At 39.8% G+C, this 21,804-nt stretch overlaps 1 protein-coding gene across 1 annotated transcript in view; it reads left to right on the plus strand.

Moving 5' to 3' along the window:
• The window catches only part of LOC116102887 (cytochrome b-c1 complex subunit 2, mitochondrial), a 25,063-nt gene continuing 3,259 nt past the window's right edge, over positions 1 to 21,804 (plus strand). The window contains exons 1-12 of the mRNA XM_031388138.1: positions 1 to 138; positions 1,904 to 1,987; positions 2,090 to 2,239; positions 4,497 to 4,561; positions 5,921 to 5,977; positions 7,507 to 7,631; positions 9,817 to 9,914; positions 15,061 to 15,118; positions 16,059 to 16,154; positions 16,440 to 16,639; positions 19,202 to 19,282; positions 21,014 to 21,090. Coding sequence (XP_031243998.1) covers positions 106 to 138; positions 1,904 to 1,987; positions 2,090 to 2,239; positions 4,497 to 4,561; positions 5,921 to 5,977; positions 7,507 to 7,631; positions 9,817 to 9,914; positions 15,061 to 15,118; positions 16,059 to 16,154; positions 16,440 to 16,639; positions 19,202 to 19,282; positions 21,014 to 21,090 — 1,124 coding nt within the window. The 5' untranslated portion in view covers positions 1 to 105. The remainder of the gene's footprint in view (positions 139 to 1,903; positions 1,988 to 2,089; positions 2,240 to 4,496; positions 4,562 to 5,920; positions 5,978 to 7,506; positions 7,632 to 9,816; positions 9,915 to 15,060; positions 15,119 to 16,058; positions 16,155 to 16,439; positions 16,640 to 19,201; positions 19,283 to 21,013; positions 21,091 to 21,804) is intronic.

Consider the following 21,804-nt stretch of genomic DNA (forward strand, 5'->3'; position numbering starts at 1 on the left):
GGCGTGGGCAAGCTCGCAGTGCAGGCCGGGAAACTCGGTCCTCCGACACCATCTTGCTTAGCTGTCTGCAGCGGTGACCCTTCTGAAAGGGCAACTGCCAGAGCCATGAAGCTCCTCAGCAGGGCTGGGTCTTTCTCGGTGAGCATGGGACGCGCGTGGGGCAGGGCTGGGGACGCTCGTCGGCCACTCGGGAGCTGGGTGCGGAGTGTGCGGCCTTGGCCTCAGGCCTGGGTCTGCCCTTCAGGTAAACCCCGCGGACAAGCGGGCTGCCAGCGAACTGAGGCCTGGGAGGCTCGGCGATTCCTGTGAGCAGGAGAGAGCTAACTCGGGGAAAGACAGAGAGAAGGGTGGCCTTGAGAGTGGCGGAGAAACGGCTCTCGGGAGACTCCTGAAGGTCAATCGAGAAGCAGGTAGGGTGGAGGCCAGAGACACCCGGGCTGCTTGCTTCCCCACCTGCGACCTCTGCTCCTGGGTTTATCCATCAGTTTCCCCAATGCTTGCCACTATAATAAATGCACAAATGCGGTGCGATGCTTAGCTCAGTGCCCTCACCTTCGTTCCAGTCAGTACTGAGTCCCGGCGTTCCGTAACATGCTCTTTTCTCGGCCTCCTATTTAAAGGCTTCCTCCAGGAGGGGCTCTTGATCTTTCTTCAAGACTAGCCCTAAATTATGTAGTTGTCACCTAGGAGGGTGGGGGAGAGTTCTTCATGCGTCAGCACGTTATCACTCTGGAATAGTGGCTATCGAGAGATGAAAATGGGAGCATTTAAATTTCAGCAAGGGCTAATTTGCCCCTACTAGCTGGTTACATGTGGAGCATTTTGTTGGTAACCACCTTTTGAGAGAGTGCTTCTAGCATCTAGAGGTCAGCGGTACAGCTAGACATCCAACCATCCAACAGCAGCCCCTACAGCACAGAATTACAACACCTGGGCAGTGCTGAGTAGGAGCATTATACAACATTACAGGTACATTTGGCAAACAACAGCAGCATGCTTATTGGATCTTAGCAGCATGAATGTGTATTTGCTCACATGTCCATTAGTAACCCTGTGAACCTAGACAAAATTGGAATATCATAATAGCTTTATACTATTGTGTATAATTTGTATGTGTGTGTTTAAAGTCAGTGCATTTAGATCCATATTCCAAATTATTACATATTATACTGAGAATTTGCTGTTGATTTTAGGATTGTGTAGATATTTGTCCAATGAAGCTAAGACCCTTCCTTAGTTGAATATGCCCCTAGTACAGCACCTGAAAGGATGAAACTGTAGTGCAGATGTTAGGGGCATTGAGAAAGGATCCTTAATGTGATCAGGGAGATGAAGGAGACTGACAATGGAGGAAGCAGGAATGCTGAAATCTGTTTTAAAGTGTTAACAGTCCAACTGTCCAGAAACTTTGGAAGCATCACTACTAGAAGGAATGTTTGCCATTTTAATAAAATAATTAAAAGGCCAAAAAAAAAAAAACACATTTTTTTCAAGCTCCTAGAGAACTCATTATTCTGTATAAATCACAATTCTGTATAAATCACAAATCAGTAGAAGTTTAAGAGTACTTCAGGCCAGGCATAAACCTGTAGTCCCAGAGGAATCCTGGATTTAAGGTCATCATGGGCTACATTGCAAACTTTTTTTTTCAAAAAGGGAGGGGAGAAAAGAAAAGAAAAACTACAGAAGGAAAAAAGTCTTGGGTAGACTGAATGGCTGATAAATTTCTTAACGAGTTACTTGTGAGAACTTCCATGAAGGTAGAGACTTATTTGAATCACTGTGTTGAGTGCTGCTGATGCCTTGCTTTTACATGGAATGGACTGTTCTTATGAGTGCACACATAACCTGACACTTTGGGGGGTTTTGTTATTGTATTGTTTTGTTTTGTTTTGTTTTTTAGAGATTTTATTCCCTCAAAGTTGCCCCGAAGGTTAAAACTTCAGCAGCCCCTGGAGGAGTGCCTCTGCAGCCTCAGGATCTTGAGGTTAGTCCTACTGAGCAGCTCGGTAGAGCCCATATCCAATTTACTTAAACTCCTTGATTAAAGACAGGCATTGGTCACATCTCTATCCTGTCTTCACTACAGTTTACCAAATTACCAAATGGTTTGGTGATTGCTTCTCTGGAAAACTATGCTCCTCTGTCAAGAATCGGCTTATTCATTAAAGCAGGCAGTAGATATGAGGACTCCAACAACTTGGGAACCTCTCATTTACTACGTCTTGCATCTAATTTGGTAAGTGTCTTTATTACTGTAGTGTTTGGAAATGATGTGTGATCATGGGCTTGTAGAGAAGACAAAACATAAGGGGCTGAGGCGATGATTTAAAGTTTTGTTGTGAAAGCGTTAGCAGGGTGGTCTCAGCATAGGCCTTTAGTTCCAGCACTGGGGAGGCAGGGGCAGGCAGATCTCTGAGTTCCATGCTAGCCTGGTCTTCAGATCAAGTTCTAAGATATCCAGAGCTACAGAAAAACCCTGTCTCGAAAAATACAACACCCATGTAAAGAAACCAATCATACCCATGCATACCTGTACCCTCAACAGAGATAGGCAGATCCTGTAAGATTGCTGTTGTACCAGTTAGGTCCAAAGAGCTAGCTTCAGGTTCAGTGAGAGAAGACCCCATCTCAAGAGAGAGCTTCAGAAAGCACATCATAATTTCCTCTCTCCTGTTATAAGCATGTGTGTATGGGCACACAAATAAAGGCATTGAGGTTCATATCTGTAACCCAAGCACTTATAAGGTAGAGACAAGAGGATCAAGAGTTTGAGGCTAGCCTGGACTACATGAAACCTTGTCTTAAAACAGCAAAAGCTTGAAAGCAATGTCCCTGTACTTATTTCCTTAAGCTGTTGTGTCATATTTACACAAACTGTGTGGCTTAGCTCAAAGAAATGTATCTTCTTATAGTTTTAAAAGCTTGAAAGCCAAGGTGTTAGATTAAGTCAAGGCATCAGCAGAGCCATGCTTCCATAGGGAAGAACCCTTCCTTGTCTCTTCCTAGCATCTGGTGTTTATTGATAATTCATTATATTCCTCAGTTTAAAGATACATCACTCTAGTACCTGCTTCTCTTGTCTCTTAGCTGACCTTCTGTCTGTCCTTGTGTCCAGATGTCCTCTTCTGAGAACACCTATAATAATGGATTAAGAGCTCCTGCCAATCCAATATGATTTGACCTTATCATTTACAAAGACCCTGTTTGCTAATAAAGTCACATTTCCAGGTTCTGAATAGATATAAATTGTGAAGGGCTGTCATTTAACCCTGTAAAATCTCATAATATAAAATGAGAAACCACAGGATATTGGTCACAGACAGTTGTTACTATTCAACTGGAAATTAGTATTAAGACATAAGAAACCAGTAGAGGAGAAGCAACATTTTTTTTTTAATAGAACGTACCAAAAATTGAAAAAATAGTAATTTCCCATATATAAGTGTCTTTCCTTCTGACTCTCTCTCCTCTTTCTCTTTTGAGATTATATTTCTCCCCTTTCCTCCTTCCAAACCCTCTCACGTACCCTCCCTCTTTCCTTCAAATTTATATCCTTTTTTCATTAATTGTTACTATATATATTTATTTCTCTATATATTCTTAAATATAACCTACTCGGTCCATTTGCTACTTGTATGCATGTTTTTAGGGCTGACCATTTGTCATTGGACAACCAGTGGTTGTGCTCTTCCATAGGGAGGACTTTCCATTCCACTCCAAGCTTCCCTCAGTTGCCTGTGAAGGGTTGAGGCTTCATGGACTTCCGCCTCTTTCACATGGCCATTGGTGTTGGCCTTGTTGAATACAGTTACAAAACACTCCTGCACCTAAAGCTCAGGAAACACTGAAGTAGAGAGGATGAAAAGAATGTAAGAGTCAGGGACTTTGCTGTGAGATTCGTCTCCTAGTAATGCCAGAAGCTACACCCATAGAGTGTAGTCTCACCAATACACAAGTCTCTGTAGAACAGAAAAGTCTAGTAAGCTTATATTTGCTAGTGGAATCTTTTACACAACTGTATTTTAGTTCAAATCTAAGCCTGGTGTGATGGCATATGGCTTGTAATTGCAGTACTCAGGGGAGCTGAGGCAGGAAAATTCATTGTAGATATACCTGACCTGCTTAAAAGTTACAGGCCAGCTTAAACTATGTAAGGAGACTTTGTCTCAGAAAAACAAAATAATAGTATATATGTATGTGAACGTACATGCAGTGCATTTTGTTGAACCTCATAATTCTTATTAGAAAGTACCTGTTTCAGAGGGAGTGGGGATGGGATGGGTTTTCGGAGGGGAAACCAGGAAAGGGGATAACATTTGAAATGTAAATAAAGAAAATGTCTAATAAAAAAAAGTACCTGTTATTTAGGACCTACCTAAAGTTCTGTTAGGATCTGCTCAATAACACTTAAGACAGTAGATTTTGATATAGTGTGATGAGTGGCAGACCAGACATTGAAGAACTATTAACAAAAGCATTCTATCTTTTTCAAGACTACCAAAGGAGCTTCATCTTTCAAGATAACCCGTGGAATTGAAGCAGTTGGTGGTAAACTAAGGTGTGTTGAGTAGTAACAAGAAATAGAGCTGGAGAGTTGGCTCAGGAGTTAAAAGGGTACATTGTTCTTACACAGAACCTAAGTTGGGTCTCTAGCACCCATGTCGGGCAGATCACAACTACTATAACTCTAGTTCCAGGAATCCAACACCTTCTGGCCGTTACAGTTAGCTATTTCATGTGCACATATCCCCTCACAGACACACTTATACATATAATTAAAAATAAAATCTTTGTGGGTAGAGGAAGCTAGACATAATGGCATTTGCATTTAATCACAGCACTTGAGAGACAGAGGATCTCAGTAAGCTCCAGGCCAGCCAGGACTCCATACTGAGACCCTGTCTCAAACTCCTTATTGTTTACAAAGAGATTAAAGATTTCATAAACAGAAGGGGAAAAAAATTGATGAATTTTCATCAAAATGTGAAATATGACTGTACATATAGTAGGTAGATGGATTTGAGTGATTGAGAGTAGATATTTATAGTGTGTACAGTATGCAAAAGATTTCTGATTGTGAAAAGTAAAAACCATAAATGGGGGAGGGGTGGGAGTGGTCTAGAAGAACAGGGGACAAAAGGTAGAAAAAGGCTATTCCCCAAAAAGGAAACCAGAAACAGTCTTAGCATTGTGGTACTATGATTCCACCATAAACTGTTAATTTTTTTAAAGACTGGAAGCTAAAGGTTTAGTTCAAGGAAATGGATAAAGAATAGTAGCCTTTATCTTATCTTTTCTTTTTCTTTCTTTTCTTTTTCTTTTTATTTATTTTTTTATTTATTTTTAAGGAGTAATGATTCACTTCCTAACTACAGAGCAGTTAGGAAGTGAGATTAACTTGTATATCTGTATAGTTTAAAGATAGTATATTTAAGGTTATGGTTTGTGGAGTTGGGGAGAATAAGGGAATTGTTATCAAAAGACTACAAAGGAGTATTTGCCCTTTTTTTGCCACTTTAAATGTATATAGAGAGTTCAACGGCATTGACATTTGATAATTGCTCCCTCTGTCCACCTCTGGAACTTCACTGTTGTACTCAGCTGAAACTCTCCCAGTAAGCTGTGACCTCCCATCCCTTCACCCTTAGCCACCATCCTATTTTCTCTGATTTTGACTGTCCTTTTGTTGAAATGTTAGCTTTACATTTTGTTGTCATTTAGTTCTTTGTATGAATAAATGGTACAAACTATGTTCATTAGTAACTTACTTAACATAATGTCCTTGAAGTTCATCCATGAGGCAAAATTTGATTACTTTTTAAGGTAGATTAATTTGACATTTTTTTTAAAAAATACTTTAAATTTTTAGTTGAATTTTCTGGTTCAGGTAACTTACTGTAACTTATTTTCAATTCAGTGTGACTGCAACAAGGGAAAACATGGCATACACTGTAGAAGGCATTCGGGATGATATGTAAGTACTTGCATGTAGTTAGAATACCTGCTTTTGTGGGATACTAGGGACAGATGGTGCAAATAAAACCTACTGTTATATTAAATAAAAAATTCAGTTAAAAAAAAATATAGGGACCAGAGAGACAGTTTAGTGAATGATTAAGATTGCATACTGCTCTTTCAGTGAACCAAAATTTGGATCCTAACACCTACACATCTAGAGACCCACAACTGCATGTTAACTCCAGTTGCAGGGGATCTAATACCCTCTTTTGGCTTCCATGAGTCCTTGACTCAAGCTTATAAACCTATACAGAGGCATATATACATAATAAAATTTATTTAAAGAAAAAATTTAATAAAAGTAGAAATAATGTGGCTTTTTTTTTTTTTTAAATAAAAATTTTGGGGTGAGGGAGAGAAGGTATAGAATGTGGAACAGTCAGGGCAGACCAGGAGGGGGATAAAAACTGGAGTGTAAAAAAAGATTAAAGAATTAATCCTGGGGGCTGGTGAGATGGCTCAGCGGGGAAGAGCACCGACTGCTCTTCAGAAGGTCATGAGTTCAAATCCCAGCAACCACATGGTGGCTCACAACCACCCGTAATGAGATCTGATGCCCTCTTCTGGTGCGTCTGAAGACAGCTACAGTGTACTTACATATAATAAATAAATAAATAAATTAAAAAAAAAAAAAAAGAATTAATCCTGGAGATCACCTAGAGCAGTAGTTCTCAACCTATGGGTCTCTACTCCTCTGGGGATACAACAACCCTTTCACAGGGGTTGCCTAAGACCGTTGGAAACACAGATATTTACATTACGATTCTCTTTTTAAAAAGAGAAAAAACAGAAAGTTGGATGGTAAAAACATGAGCAAAACATATTGTACAAGAATTGTTTTTCAATTAAAAAAATTAATAAAAACACATTCCAGGGGCAACAGAGATGGCTCAGTGGTTAAGAACACTGACTGTTCTTCCAGAGTCCTGAGTTCAATTCCCTGCAACCATATGGTGACTCACAACCATCTGTAATGGGATCCAATGCCTTCTTCTGGTGTGTCTTAAGACAGTTCCAGTGTACTCATATACATAAAATTAATTAATCTTTTTTAAAAAGTACTTTTAAAAAAAAAACACATACTCCATAATTCTTAAGATAACTTTTTTGCATTGATAGTTGTAATGTTTGATTATATTATAATTTACATTGAAAACACATGATTTACAGTAGCAAGATTACAGTTATGAAGTGCCAACAAAAATACTTTTATGGTTTGAGGTCACACAGCATGAGGAACTGTATTAAAGGGTTGCAGCATTAGGAAGGCTGACGACCACTGACCTAGAGCCTTGGAGCGTGCCAAGCAAGTATTCTATCCTTGAGCTCCTACCCAAGTCCTTGATTTTTCAAGACAAGGTATTATTTCATAACTCAGGCTACCCTAGAATAAAAAGTCCTCTAGCCTCCACCTACCAGATGTTGGATTAAAAGTATGTGTCATAGTACCAGCATAAATTTGTAACCTGTACTGGTTTTCTGTAGTGAGATCCTGATGGAGTTCCTCCTCAATGTCACAACAGCACCAGAATTTCGCCGTTGGGAAGTAGCTGCCCTTCGGTCTCAGCTAAAGATTGACAAAGCTGTTGCCTTTCAGAATTCACAGACTCGTAAGTACATTTGCAGAGTCATTCCATTGTTTCCAAGATACTGGTTTTGAGAAGACCCAATATGTACAGAAAATCTTATGTGGACTTGAAAATATCTCCCAAAGTGTGCTCTGTTATTGAAGGGCAATGGGCAGATTGATAGTAGACTGTACGTGCTATGCTGTCTGCTATGCTGTCTGCTCCCTCACTGTGTTGGTTTTGTTTCTGTTTTGCTTAGAACAAACCTAGCAACAGTTAGCTCTACTGCTTCCACTGTGGCAGCTTACTGTTGCTATTGTCACTGACTCCCCCTACAGGGTCCTTCCAGAGCACATCCCACATGTTTTATCTTAGTCTTTTGCTTGTTTATTTAGATTACTGTTTTTTGTCAGAGTGTATGTATATTTCTTGGGTTTTATTTGTTTTTAAAGAGAGAAAGAATAGAAAGTTGAGTAAGAAAAATAAGCAAAATATATTGTATAAAATTGTTTTTCAATAAAAATTTTAAGAAAAAACTCCATAATTCTTAAAATAACTTTTTTGCTTTGATATTTGTAATGTTTGATTATATAATCTTAACAGATATAGCTGACAAACCAAATCTGTAAACAAACACTGCTGGCTTTTAGACGTTACATAGCTCCTAATTAGAGCAAAACTGAGCAGGTGGACCAGAATAGGAGCCAGCTACTTAGTTGCACTGGGGACCAAATGCAGGACTTTCAAGAAAGAGCCTGTGTGAGATTTAGTGAGAAGTTTGTGTGGCTAATATATCACGGTGATACTTGTGTCACAGAGAAATGTGGTCAAATGGCAGAGTTGTAGACAAGGTGACGTACTTGTCCAAGCTGGCTGCTTCTCACCATCAAGGTTCTAGTCTTCGTCCTTCTCTGACCAAACATGTCTCATTATATCTCCTGCCTGCTTTCACAGCCACCCCTAGAATTACTAATTTATTCCAACTTCCTGATTCCTTGCCAGTGACCCTTCTGCTTTGAAAACCAAGTGACCATCTTTTAAAAACAATCTGTAAGTTAGAGTCCAAAACTCTTATCCAGCCTTTATAGCTTTCATCTGAACCCGTCCTCCTTCTCTTAGTTTTTGTAATAATTATTTATATGCAAAAGTAATGCTTATTAATGGGAACCATGTATGTTTTGATACTTGTTTACATTTGTAATGTTTAAATTAGGTTAAACATATCCACCTATCTCCTTTAACATTTTTCATTTCTTAACAGTGAAGACTATACAAAGCCTTTCTTTCTATCTGTTCTCTGCACCTGCATCTTCTCTTTCCATCCCCCACCCTACCGACCCTGATTTGTCCGTTTCCTCTGCCTTTTATACTGTTCACAAGTTAGTCACCTGGGAGTTAATCAATGTAGAAGACTTTTCCAAGATTTCTTTCTTTTATTCTCTTCCATTTCCTGCTGTTCTTCCATGTGCCCAGCTGCACACTTTACTGCTAACATTGTACTCATAACAATTTTATTGCATAATTTTTCCCCTCAACATTTTGAGAGTGACCATTGTATCTGAGTCCTCTCCATGTTTCTAGCAACTAGCACAGTGCTTGGTGTTAGGAGGTGTACCCAGATAATGAACAGATATAGGGGATACAGTTCCAGAGAAGGCACAGAACTCAGAAGGCAGGTGTAGCAGTGCCAGGGACCAGGAAAGAGTAAGTCCAGGTCAGTGGTAAGTAGCTTTTTACTCCCAATAACTGGTGAGTACCTAAGCTTGCTGCTTTACAGAGAGAGTTCCCTGTGCCCTAGCAACTCTCTCAGTACCAGGGAGGGAACCCAGAAGTAAAGTCAGATTCAGATGAAGTAAATTATTCTTATTTTACAGAGACAACTGCTCTCCTTTATGTATTCTGCAGGCACAACTTTGAAAGTTGCTAAAAATTATATGGTAACAAATTTCAAGTCTCTGAAAACTTCAATCTCAAATCTGTATAGGCTTGTTGCTGTCTTTTAAAAATACTGTAGTCAGCAGGGCAGTGCTGGCACACGCCTTTAATCCCAGCACTTGAGAGGCAGAGGCAGGTGGATTTCTGAGTTCGAGGCCAGCCTGGTCTACAGAGTGAGTTCCAGGACAGCCAGGGCTACACAGAGAAACCCTGTCTCGAAAAATCAAAAAAATAAAAAAATAAAAATACTGTAGTCATCCATACATTTGAGCACCTGTTGTTTATCTTTCAGGTATCATTGAGAACTTACATGATGTTGCCTACAAGAATGCCTTGGCTAATCCCTTGTACTGTCCTGACTATAGGATGGGGAAGATAACATCAGAGGAAGTAAGTGATGGGGCTGTGTTAGGAATGCTTACCCCTAACCACCAGACCACATTATATTAAACATGTTGTTTCAGGATGTTTGTTGGGTTTTGTATCAACTCCTAATCTTAAGAAATCCATTCTGGAGCCGAGCAGTGGTGGCGCATGCCTTTAATCCCAGCACTTGGGAGGCAGAGGCAGGTGGATTTCTGAGTTGGAGGCCAGCCTGGTCTACAGAGTGAGTTCCAGGACGGACAGCCAGGGCTACACAGAGAAACCCTGGCTTGAAAAACCAAAAAAAATAAATAAATAATAAAGAAAAAAAGAAATCCATTCTTGTGTGTTCTTCCCAGCATACTTGTTTTTTTGACTAAACTTCTTTTTGAGCAGTATTTTTTTTTAAATATCTTAACTAAAAAGTTTTTATGAGCAACAAGGTCCTAAAATGAAAATCTAAAATGAGCAAAATGAAGAAGAGGAGATCGTGAGTCTGGAGAGATGGCTAAGTGTGTAAGAAAGAGTTCCTGCTGCACAAACATGCATGTAAGTTTTATATGCGTGTAATCACAGCCAAAAGTAGCCACATGGACCTGTAGTCCTTGTGCTGTGAACCAGAAGCAGGAGAGTCACCAAGCTTGCTGACTGCCAACCTAACTCCAGATTCAGTAAGGGACCCTGTCTCTAAGCAATAATAAGGCAGTGAATGATGGAGCAAGGCGCCTGACATCTTCCTCTCATCTCTGTACATGTACACACACTGCACATACATGCATGCATGTACACTGAATGTGCAGGGAGAAGACTTAGAGCCAAAAATAAAAACTAACTTACATGCCAATGTTAATACCTGGTGTTTTTTCTTCTATGGCCTTTTCTGTATGTATGTATATTTCTTTTCTTTTCTTTTTTTTTTTTGTTTTGTTTTGTTTTGTTTTGTTTTGTTTTTTCTAGACAGGGTTTCTCTGTGTAGTCCTGGCTGTCCTGGAACTCACTGTGTAGACCAGGCTGGCCTCGAACTCAGAAATCCACCTGCCTCTGCCTCCCAAGTGCTGGGATTAAAGGCGTGAGCCACCACCACCCAGCCTGTATATTTCTTAAATAATTAAATGGTTAGATATCATAGTAAGTATTTATAGTTATAAAATGTAGTGCCTCTGATGACATGTATGAAATAAACCTTGCTTCCTTACTTTCCATTCCTTACTTGCCATTAAATCAATCCTTTCTAGGCATTGACTCGAGTATTGTTTCTCATTTCTAGTCTATGATTAGAAAAGTATATAATTTTCTTGTTTGACCTACCAATCTGTAATTTAGTATCTACTATTCTGTGGTACTTATCCAAAAATCATAATTCATAAAGCATGTATAGTGGTTGAGACCTATAATCCCAACACTTGGATAGCTGATAGGTGGGGGGTTGCCTCAAGTTTGAGGCTACTCTGAGAAGCCAAGTGAAGATTTGTCTGGGGGAAGAAAAGCCATAATTCATGTCACAAGAGTAGAATTGGCAACACTTTTCATATGACTAGCTTCCGGTAAGTTTTGGAATTTTTTGAGAAATCAGATTCCCCTTGGTAAAGAAATGTCATAGGTATCTAAAGAATGCTACAGGAAAACACAGCTCTAGTCAGAATTGCTAGATAATTGTAAAAATGTAGAAACAAGTTAATATCCAGCATTAGGTGATTCCTTACGTAAGCTCCTGTTTTAGAACACATGCTGTTTACCCATTCAGAAATGTTAACTGAGCGCTGGTGAGATGACTGACAGGTAAAAGCTCTTGCCAATCAAATCCAGTGACCTTTGATCCCACATCCCACCATGAATGAAGAAAACTGACTCCCTAAAGTTATTTTCTGACCTCCATACATTCATCTTGGCACAGTCATACCCGGACTCACATACACCAAAATCATTAAAGAATTAATTTTTTAGAAAAGAAGCAAAAATATTAACAAATATGTAAACATTCCATAGCATGTTATAAATAAAGGCAATTTATGAATCAGTATATCAGTATAAATTCCCATTTAAGGCAAAAAACTATTCTTGGCAATACTAGGATGCTAACTATAATAACTCGATGCTTTTAAAGGTCATTAATGCTTTGGTTTGTTCTTTTTTTTTTTTTTATCTATTTATTTATATGAGTACACAGTAGCTGTTTTCAGAAGAGGGCATTGGATCCCATTACAGATAGTTGTGAGCCACCATGTGGTTGCTGGAATTGAACTCAGGACCTCTGGAAGAGCAGTCAGTACTCTTAACTGCTGAGCTATCTCTCCAGCCCCCCTGTTTGTTCATTTTTTGATATGTTCTTAGGCTCAGGGGAGGATAAGGGTATTAGAGTAGTACACTTACACAGTTCAGCTTAGGCAAAAAAGCATCCATAGAAAGATAGTTGCTTGGTCGCCTGAGGTAACTCCAGAGATGTTTACCATTCTTTTCGGCCATAGCTTCTTGATTAAAGTGATGAAAGTTCAGGCAGTTTTTCTTAATCAGTATCACTTCAGTCACTCTCTGAACCCCTCCAGTAGACACTGCGTCTCTACAGTGTAGAACAGTGGCTCTCTGCTTATAAATATGTATCCATTATACCTATAAAATGAGGGGTTTTTTTTCCCCTGCCTCCAAAAGAAATTTTCAACCCCTTGGAGGTAGTACTCATTACTCATAATTAGATGTTAGTCCTGCTTCTTGTCTGCTTAGCCTAAGGTGGTCATGCAAACCAAGATTCCCAAACCTCACTGAATGGTGGTAGCCATGTGTAACTGGCTGGATAAATAAGTAGTTGGGTTTCTTTCCTCTGTATGATAACCCTGACTGACCTCGGACTCACAGTCTTCTGCATTGGCCTCCTCTGTTCCAGGATCACAGAGGTGTGCTCCAACTGCATAAAATTTGACTGGTTTGAAAGATCGTTAAGATTCCACCTGGAATCGACTTAATCCATCTGTACTGCGGGTATCAGAAACAGTGTTATTTTTGTATTTACACTCCCTTAGACAGTTCTGAAATCTGTGTTGGAAACTATCAGTAACTTTAACCATTATGATGATGACATTCTTTATAGAAAAGCAACTTAGAGGAGGCCGAAAGTTTATTTTGGCTCAGAGTTTGAGGATACTGTCTTGGCAGCAAGGCCTGACAGTGGGGGTGTGAGGCAACTGGTTACTTTGCATCTGCAGTTAGGAAACAGGTGAATTTTGGTGCTCTACTAGCTTTCTCCTTTTTGTTCAGACCTAGATCCCAGCCCATGGATGTTGCCACCCACATTTAGGATGGGTCTTTCCATCTATTTGATAGTCTGGGTTAACAAATTGATTTCAAAAATGAGTAGGACAGATCTACCTCAAAAGAAGAAAGAAAAAAGGAAGAAAGGAAAAAGAAACAAGGGGGGAAATGAATAGGAGTAGTGTAGTTACAGTAGTCTGTCACAGAATGTTTATAGTGTTGTATAATTACAAAATATGTTGTACTGAGGTGGGGCCTGGGCTGCGGCCTGTGTCTCTCTCTACCTGGTGCTGACCTGTGGCTGCACGGCACAGTAGTCAAAAAGGAGTCAATGTATACATGAGGTATTTGATTATAGGAAAGAGAAAATAGGCTGGTCAAGTAGAGAGAAGGAAAGGAGAGGAAGAAGAGGAGAAGAGAAGGAGAGGGACAGAGAAAGGAGAGGAAGAGAACAGAAGGCGAGAGAAGAGAACAAAGAGCAAGAGAGGAAAGAGGGCAAAAGCAAGAGGAGACAAAGACCAAGAGAGGAGAGGAAGAACAAGAAAGAGAGGAGAGCAAAGAGTAAGAGAGGAACAGAGAGCAAGAGAAGAGAGAAAGAACAAGAGAGGGAGGAGGGGGCAAACCGCCCCTTATATTGTATGGGGTGTGGCATGTCTGGCTTATGGTCAGATGACTGGGAGTAGGGTCCAGCTAGAATGCTGGGAGCTTGGAGCATTGTCTGCCTGATAGAGCACACATCTCCCTGCGGGAGCAGCTGTGAGGGTTTGTGACTAAAGCAGAAGCCATAACTCAGGAGTTATGGCCGAGCTCCTTCCGCCCCCTGCAAGTAGAAAACTGCCCACGGAGGCTCTAAGGCTCAAGGCCAAATACTCAACTGAGCCTAAATTATGGACAGACCACTGCCCTACAAAGATACAGTAAATAAGATGTACTGTTTAAAACTAAGGGCATAAACTTGGTCTCATTCTTGATTTCAAGCCAGTGTATACTTTTAATTTGTTTTTATTCATATTTTTAATATTTTTCCCATTTTCATGTCTGCAGTGTGACATATATGTTTGCATATTTTACATGTATGTGGGGGTACACATGTGTCCACATGCATGGGGAAGCTCAAGACTGAAGTCAGGAATCATCCTCAATTGAAACAGGGTCTCTTACTCAGACACAGAGCTCTAGGGATCAGCCTCTGCCACCGTGCCCACCTGGCATTCCCATAGGTTCTGGGTTCCAAGCTTTGGTTTTGACACTTGCATCACTTTCCCCAGCCATTCATTCAGTTTAATTGAGATACTGTCTCAATTGAATTTGAGATAATTTTCTTAGGTTTTTGCTGCTGTAAACAGACACCACGACCAAGACAAGTCTTATAAAGGACAACATTTAATTGGGGCTGGCTTATAGGATCAGAAGTTCAGTCCATTATCATCAAAGTGAGAACATGGCAGCATCCAGGCAGGCATGATGCAGGAGGAGCTGAGAGTTCTACATCTTTACCTGAAGGCTGCTAGCAGAATACTGACTTCCAGTCAGCTAGGATGAGTATCTCATAGTCCACACCCACAGTGCCACACCTACTCCAAAAAGGCCATACCTACTCAGACGGGGCCATATCTTCTAATAGTGCCACTCTCTGGGTCAAGCATATACAAACCTTCACAAGTTCTCACACCTTACAGTCTGTTTAAATTCAATGGTTTTATTAGTGTTTTCGTCACAGTTGTAGAACCATGAGGCCATAAGGTCTTACTCCTTTAAGCCATAGGTTTTAGTATAAAATCACAGTGTGATGAACAATAGCTAATCCTTCGTAGTCCATTATGGCAGCTTTCAGACCTGGGAATTTGTTTCCTGCCATACTGCACTTGTATGCTTCTAGCCTTTTGTATTTATACTGATATGACCTAATAGTTCTTCTTTACTTCCTCAGTTACATTACTTTGTTCAGAACCACTTCACAAGTGCAAGAATGGCTCTGGTTGGACTTGGTAAGTCTGAGATTGCCTGCGTGTCAGTTTCCTTCCCAAGAGCAACCCCTTAAACTGTGTGACATATGCATAGGACTGAATATTTTGAAAACTCTATAGTATATGATAGGGTTTTAATTGCTAGTTGTTTTGGAAAATAAATTTTAATATTTTACTACATCGAGTGGGATATTTTATAACCATTTCTAACTACTTAGATACAAAATATATGGAAGACAATTTAGAAACATTAAAGACAATAATATCACTTTTAAAATAGATTCTTGAGATTTAACTCAGTAGAAAAACATGTCTAGCCTGCTTGAGACCTTAGATTCAGCCTCTGGCACCACAAAAGAATAAAAGTGAGCTGGGTAGTGGTGGCTCACACCTTTAATCCTAGCACTCAGGAAGCAGGGGCATATGGATCTCTGAATTCAAGGCCAACCTAGTTTACAGAGTGAATTCTAGGACAACCAGGGCTACACAGAGAAACCCTGTCTCAAAGAAAATAAAAAAGGTGAAAGAAAATTAATATATACCAGTAACTATACAGGAAAACATCTAGATGAATATAATAGTTAATAATAAAGTATAAATTGATACAGGAAGAGTGTTATTTTAGCAAGAGGATTCATGTTTTCTTTGTTTATTTCTGTAATATTTGGGTACTTTGGGATTTAAATAATTTATTAGTATGTATGTGTACATAATGAGCAGCTGAGCACATGCCATCACCACCACATGTGTGGAGGTCAGAAGACAGTTCTTCCACCCTCGGGTGGGTTCCATGGATCCCACTCTGGTCTCCAGACTGGTGTGGTGCTTTTGCCTGCTGATCTGTCTCGAAGCCTGGTTTGTATTTAATAATTGCATCTTTTAAAACAAGGAAAAACAGAAACTTTATAATTGTATTGTAGAAATATTGACTTTTTTTTTTTTTTTGCGTCCATTGAAACAGGTGTGAGTCATTCTGTCCTCAAGCAAGTTGCTGAACAATTTCTCAACATGAGGGGTGGCCTTGGTTTAGCTGGCGCAAAGGCCAAATACCGTGGAGGTAAGTATTCTTTCTCCTAGGTTTAATAGCATATGCCAGAGACATTTCTCTGCAGAAATAGCATGTTGGAGCAGTCTTGGCTAGATTTTTACTACCAAACCATTTCAGTACAGAAGAAAAGAAGTAGGTGGCACAGGTGTTATGGGAAACATGCTTTGAGTGAGGATACCTGGTAAATCACAGACCCTAACCTTAGTTAATAGTACTGTGTCATAGAGAATACTGATGAGTAAAGCCAATAATAATAAAGATATTTTCTTACTCCTCTCTCCTTTCATGACCCAGGTGAAATTAGAGAGCAGAATGGAGACAATCTGGTCCATGCTGCTATTGTAGCAGAAAGTGCTGCCATTGGAAATACAGAAGCGAATGCATTTAGTGTACTCCAGCATCTTCTTGGTGCTGGACCACATATCAAAAGGGGCAGCAACACCACCAGCCTCCTGAGCCAGAGTGTTGCCAAAGGAAATCACCAGCCTTTTGATGTGAGTCTCTTTTAGCTTCCCGAAACATGTTACCTGTGATACATCTTGATTATCTATTAGTGATAGTCTGATTTTAAAATTTAAGGTGAACAATTATGAGCTTGATTGGGTGGCGCAAACCTGGTATCATTCCACCATACTAGAAACAGAGAGAAGGGTAAACGCTTACCTTGTAAGCATGAGGACCTAAATTCAGTCCCCAGAAACTATGTATGAAGGCTAAGAGCCATGGTAAATGCTTACAATCCCAGTGCTGGGGAGGTGGAGATAGTGGTCTCTGGGCTCCCTGACCAGTTTGCTTGCCTACTAGGTGACTTCCAGGCCAGTAAGTGACCTAGTCTCAAAAGCCAAGGAAGTCGTTGCCTGACAAATGATACCAAAGCCTACACAAACATACACAAAATCACGTATGCAGTTATACACAAATACGTGAGATATATAAAGAAAGAAAATGTTAATAAAAGAAATGCTTCACTGTCTTTATTTCCATGGATATAACTGGTATCTTCCTCTCTGTTTCTGTTCCTGTGTTTTGCTGTTGCCTGGGTTTTGCTGTTTGTTGTTATACAAGCAAGTGGCCAGAAAAGACTATGAATTGTTTACAGATACATACCTCTACTTGATCTTAGCCAAAAGGCCAAGAAGCGGTACAGATACATACCTCCATCTTGAGATTAAATTAATACAAAAATGATGACATTAAGAACAGGAGGGCTAGAGAAATGGCTCAGCAGTTAAGAGCACTGACTGCTCTTCCAGAGGTCCGGAGTTCAATCCTCAGCAACCACATGGTGTCTCACAACCATCTGTAATGGGATCTGATGCCCTCTTCTGTTATGCACACATACATGTAAATAGAGCATACACACATAGAGAAAAAAATATATATATAATATATGTGTATGTATACATATGTGTGTATATATATTATGAATAAATAAATATTTTTAAAAACTAGCTTCATAATAACTTTTAGGTTGTTGGTAGTGGTGGTTGTTGTTTGAGACAAGGTCTCATATGTTCCTGATTGGTCTCAAAACTTGCTATAGCTGAAGACGACTTTAACCACCTAATATTCTTGCCTCTACCTCCCAAACACTAGGATTACAAGTGTGTGCCATCATGCCTATGTTAACTTTTGATGCTTTTATGACAGGAAGATGTTTTCAAAATGTGATATTTGCATCAGGAATGTTTGAAGTGTCAACTAGTCATGGTGGCATAATCTCAGCACTTGGAAAGTGAAGCAGGAGGATCAGGAGTTCAAGGCTAGCCTGCACTATATAACAAGACCCTGCCTCAAGTGAGAAAGAAAAAGAAAATGTGAAATGTCAACTAAGTATTTATAATTACTTACTTTAGTCTGTCTTTAAAAGACAATAAATGAGCTGAGAATGATGGTGCACATCTGTAACCCTAGAACATACGAGGTAGAGACAGTAGTGTTAGGAGTTCAGCACCCCTATCTAGGTAACAAGTTTGAAGCTAGCCCAGACTACATAACATCCTGTCTCAGAAAGAAAAAGACAGACAGAAATGTACTTATGAATAAAGGCATGTGCCACCACAACCCAGCTAAACCAGTGATTCTTAAACTTCATGGTGTGTAAGAATCATCTAGAGTATGGGTCTGAAATGTGGACTTTTCAGACTGTATTCACAGAGATGTGAATTAATCTGTTCCAAGAACCTGAAAATCAGGGCTGGAGAGATGGCTCAGTGGTTAAGAGCACCACTGGCTTCTCTTTCAGAGAATTGGGGTTCAATTTCCAGCACCCACATGGCAGCTCACAACTGTTTGTTACTCCAATTCTGGGGAACTCAACACCCTCATACAGGCAAAATTCCAATGCATAAGAAATAAAAATAAATCATTTATTTAAAAAAAAAATCTGAAAATCAACAGAGTAGTGGTGATGCATGCTTTTGATCCTAGCACTTGGGAGGTAAGTGGATCTCTGTGAGTTCAAAGCCAGCTTTGTCTAGTTTTAAGACAGTTGGGGCTATACAGATAAACCTTGTCTTGAAAAACCAAAAATAAAAATAAAAACCTGAAAATCTTTATCTTTTAACAACTTAGGTGATATTCTATGCATTCAGGGTCAACCTCAGGAGTTTGAAACTTGACTCACCCTATCTGTTATGAACTAAATTTCTTGCTACCTTAGATGGCTGTGGCTACTAGGCCAAATCTGTGTCTAGCCCAGTGCCTTTAGTTTATAGAAGTACAAGCAAATTGGTGGGCCAGATGGTACCAACAGCAAAATAAAACAGTGTGTCCTGCTGCAGTCCACACCTCTATCACTGTATGCTGCAGCTATGTTTGTGCTACCCTTAGTCATCACGAGAAGCTTCAAAAAGCCCAATAAAGAGGAAGGTTTAAATGACACAAAACACTCTAAAGCTTTGCGGTTCTGAAAGGGATAATCTGCAGACATTTCAGCCAGAGTTAAGTAAATTACTGGGTTTTGTTTGTATTATCTTTTATCCAAATAATCTTAGGAAAGTGTGATCTCTTCTACTTGGAAAACTACTATACAATAAAGTTCCATTATATTTCAGGTTTCTGCATTTAATGCCAGTTACTCAGACTCTGGACTCTTTGGGATTTATACTATCTCCCAGGCTGCAGCTGCTGGAGATGTAAGTTACTAATTCATTAACTCCTAGAGCTTTTCTCCCATTGCTGTGTATTTAGTTAAATGTGAAATGTTGTCATAGATCTTTATGATATAATATCATTAAATTATCTGTTACTTGGAAAACTTCACAAATTGTATATTAATGCTTACAGGAAAGGGAAATGCATAGTTTGGTTCTTCTGAAACATGTGATTCTGACATAGTCCAGGATGCATATTTGTAGATCTTCATTGTAGAGATGGTGTTAGTAAGAAGGCTGGGGTGTGACTCAGTTGGTAGAGTGCTTCCTTGTAATGTATGGGGTCCTGGGGTTTACTCAGCATTGTCATATAAACTGGCTGTAGTGGCATATGCCTATAATCTAGTGTTCTTAATCCTGGTACCAGGTAGGAGGCAGGAAGATCAAAAGCTACATAATGAGTTCTGGGATGTATGAATTTTTATCTCAAAAAAAAAAAAAGAAAGAAAAAAGAAAAGAAAGAAGGAAAAGAAACTCAGCTGAGGTTCTGAGCAGCAACACAGTTTGGAGCTGTGGAGGGGACAGAAGAGCAAGAGTGTTGAGGTATTGAGTGCAAAGGAATGAAAGTTGGCACAGAGAGGAGAGCATGGTCTGTAAAGAGGCTGGAAGAGGGTGAGCAGTTTTTACACCGAAAGTTTTAAGTTGAAGGAAGTATATTCATGAAGATAGAAGTAGTTGAAAAGATTGGCAGGAATAACTAAAGGGATGACTTAGGAGTATGGGCCAGTTTTAGAAGGCATCGGGGGGAGGAGGCAACAGGTTGGGAGGAAGTGAGCAGTTGAGGCTTTAGAGATCTTACTAAAGTGGGAAACTAGGGAGGTGACCAGAGTGAGGCCAGGCTTTGGAATTTGAGACTTTGAGGGGACTGTGTAACCTTGGGCAGTTCTACCTTATGTAGTCTGGGGTTGTAGCCATGAAAGTAGGTAACAAATATGGAAAGGAAATCAAAGTCTTAGAATTTAGGTCATTATACAGAACAATAAGCCACAAGTCCAGAATGATGCCAGGCCTGAGGTGGAACAAATCCTAATTTGTTTGTTCTGAAAATATGTACCAAGTACCCACATCAGTGAAGCTTTGGAGTCTTTCAGTTTCTCCTGTTTTGATTACTGAACTCTGATGTTCCAAATGTGTGTAAGCCTTCTAGGTTAGCTGTGTTTGTGTGTGTTCCTAATAAATAGTAGTAACATGGAGTCTATTCTATCTTCCCTAAGGAAGAGGCACCAGTTTCTGCCAGTTTCTGCTCTTTGCTTCTTAAGATTTGTAAGAAGCTTGGTGGATACTGTTGGTTTTATCGTTGTATATTACATATATGTGTATAAGTGCAGCTTCATTCTCAGTACTGTGACAGTCAGCATTTAAAGGAAAGGGCTTTATTTTGGCTCACGGTTTCACTTTATCTTGATGAGGAGGGTGTGATGGTGGAAGTCACAGAGGCAGCTCCTCACTTCTTCTGGATTGAGATGCAGAAAACAGGAACAGGAGCAGAACCAGCCGTATCCCCCCCAGGCCCAGCCCCAGTGACTGTGACTGTTACTAGATTATGTCCTAAATGCTCTGTAACCTCTCAAAAGTAGCACCACCAGCTGCGTGGTGACATGATGACCACAGAATTCCCCATGAACACTAGAACTTTGCCTCAGTACAGGAGCATTGATTACCTCAGGAGACCCAGGCTCTGGCCACGGATGACTTTTTACTTGTGTGCCCTAGGTTATCAATGCTGCCTACAACCAAGTAAAAGAAGTTGCTCAAGGAAACCTTTCCAGTGCAGATGTCCAGGCTGCCAAGTAAGTTTCTATATTTCTTTGTGTTTGTTTGTTTGTTTGTTTGGTTGGTTGGTTGGTTTTTCGAGACAGGGTTTCTCTGTATAGTCCTGGCTATCCTAGAACTCACTCTGTAGACCAGGCTGGCCTCAAACTCAGAAATCCACCTGCCTCTGCCTCCCAAGTGCTGGGATTAAAGGTGTGCGCCACCACCACCCAGCAAGTTTCTATATTTCTATATTATGTATTTCATAGTTCAGTTATTTAAAAGCTGATTTTTAAAAAATACTATATGCTCAGGCTGGAGAAATAGCTCAGTGGTTAAGAGCACTAGTTGTTCTCCCAAAGGACCCAGGTTCAAATCCTAGCATACACATGGCAGTTTACAACTGTCTATAATTCCCACTTCTGGGAGATCTGACACTTTCCCACAGGCATATATAGAGGTGGAGCACCAAAGTAAATAAAATTTCAAAAATTAAAAAATATATATATTATTATATGCTCATAAGAAAAGTAAAGAACAGTATTAACAAGGAAAGGAAATGCTATAATTCAGTGGTAGAGACTGCCTTGCATGTACAGGACATGAGTTCTAATCCCAGCACTACAGAAATGACCCTTGTTTTCCTACTTATGGTTCTTCTTTTTTTATATTTTAAAAAGTAATTAGGGGCTGAAGAGATGGCTCCACAGTTAAAAACATTGGCTGTTCTTCAGAGTACCCAGATTCAATTC

The sequence above is a fragment of the Mastomys coucha genome, unplaced genomic scaffold, assembly GCF_008632895.1.
Source record: "Mastomys coucha isolate ucsf_1 unplaced genomic scaffold, UCSF_Mcou_1 pScaffold21, whole genome shotgun sequence".
Classification (NCBI taxonomy): Eukaryota; Metazoa; Chordata; class Mammalia; order Rodentia; family Muridae; genus Mastomys; species Mastomys coucha.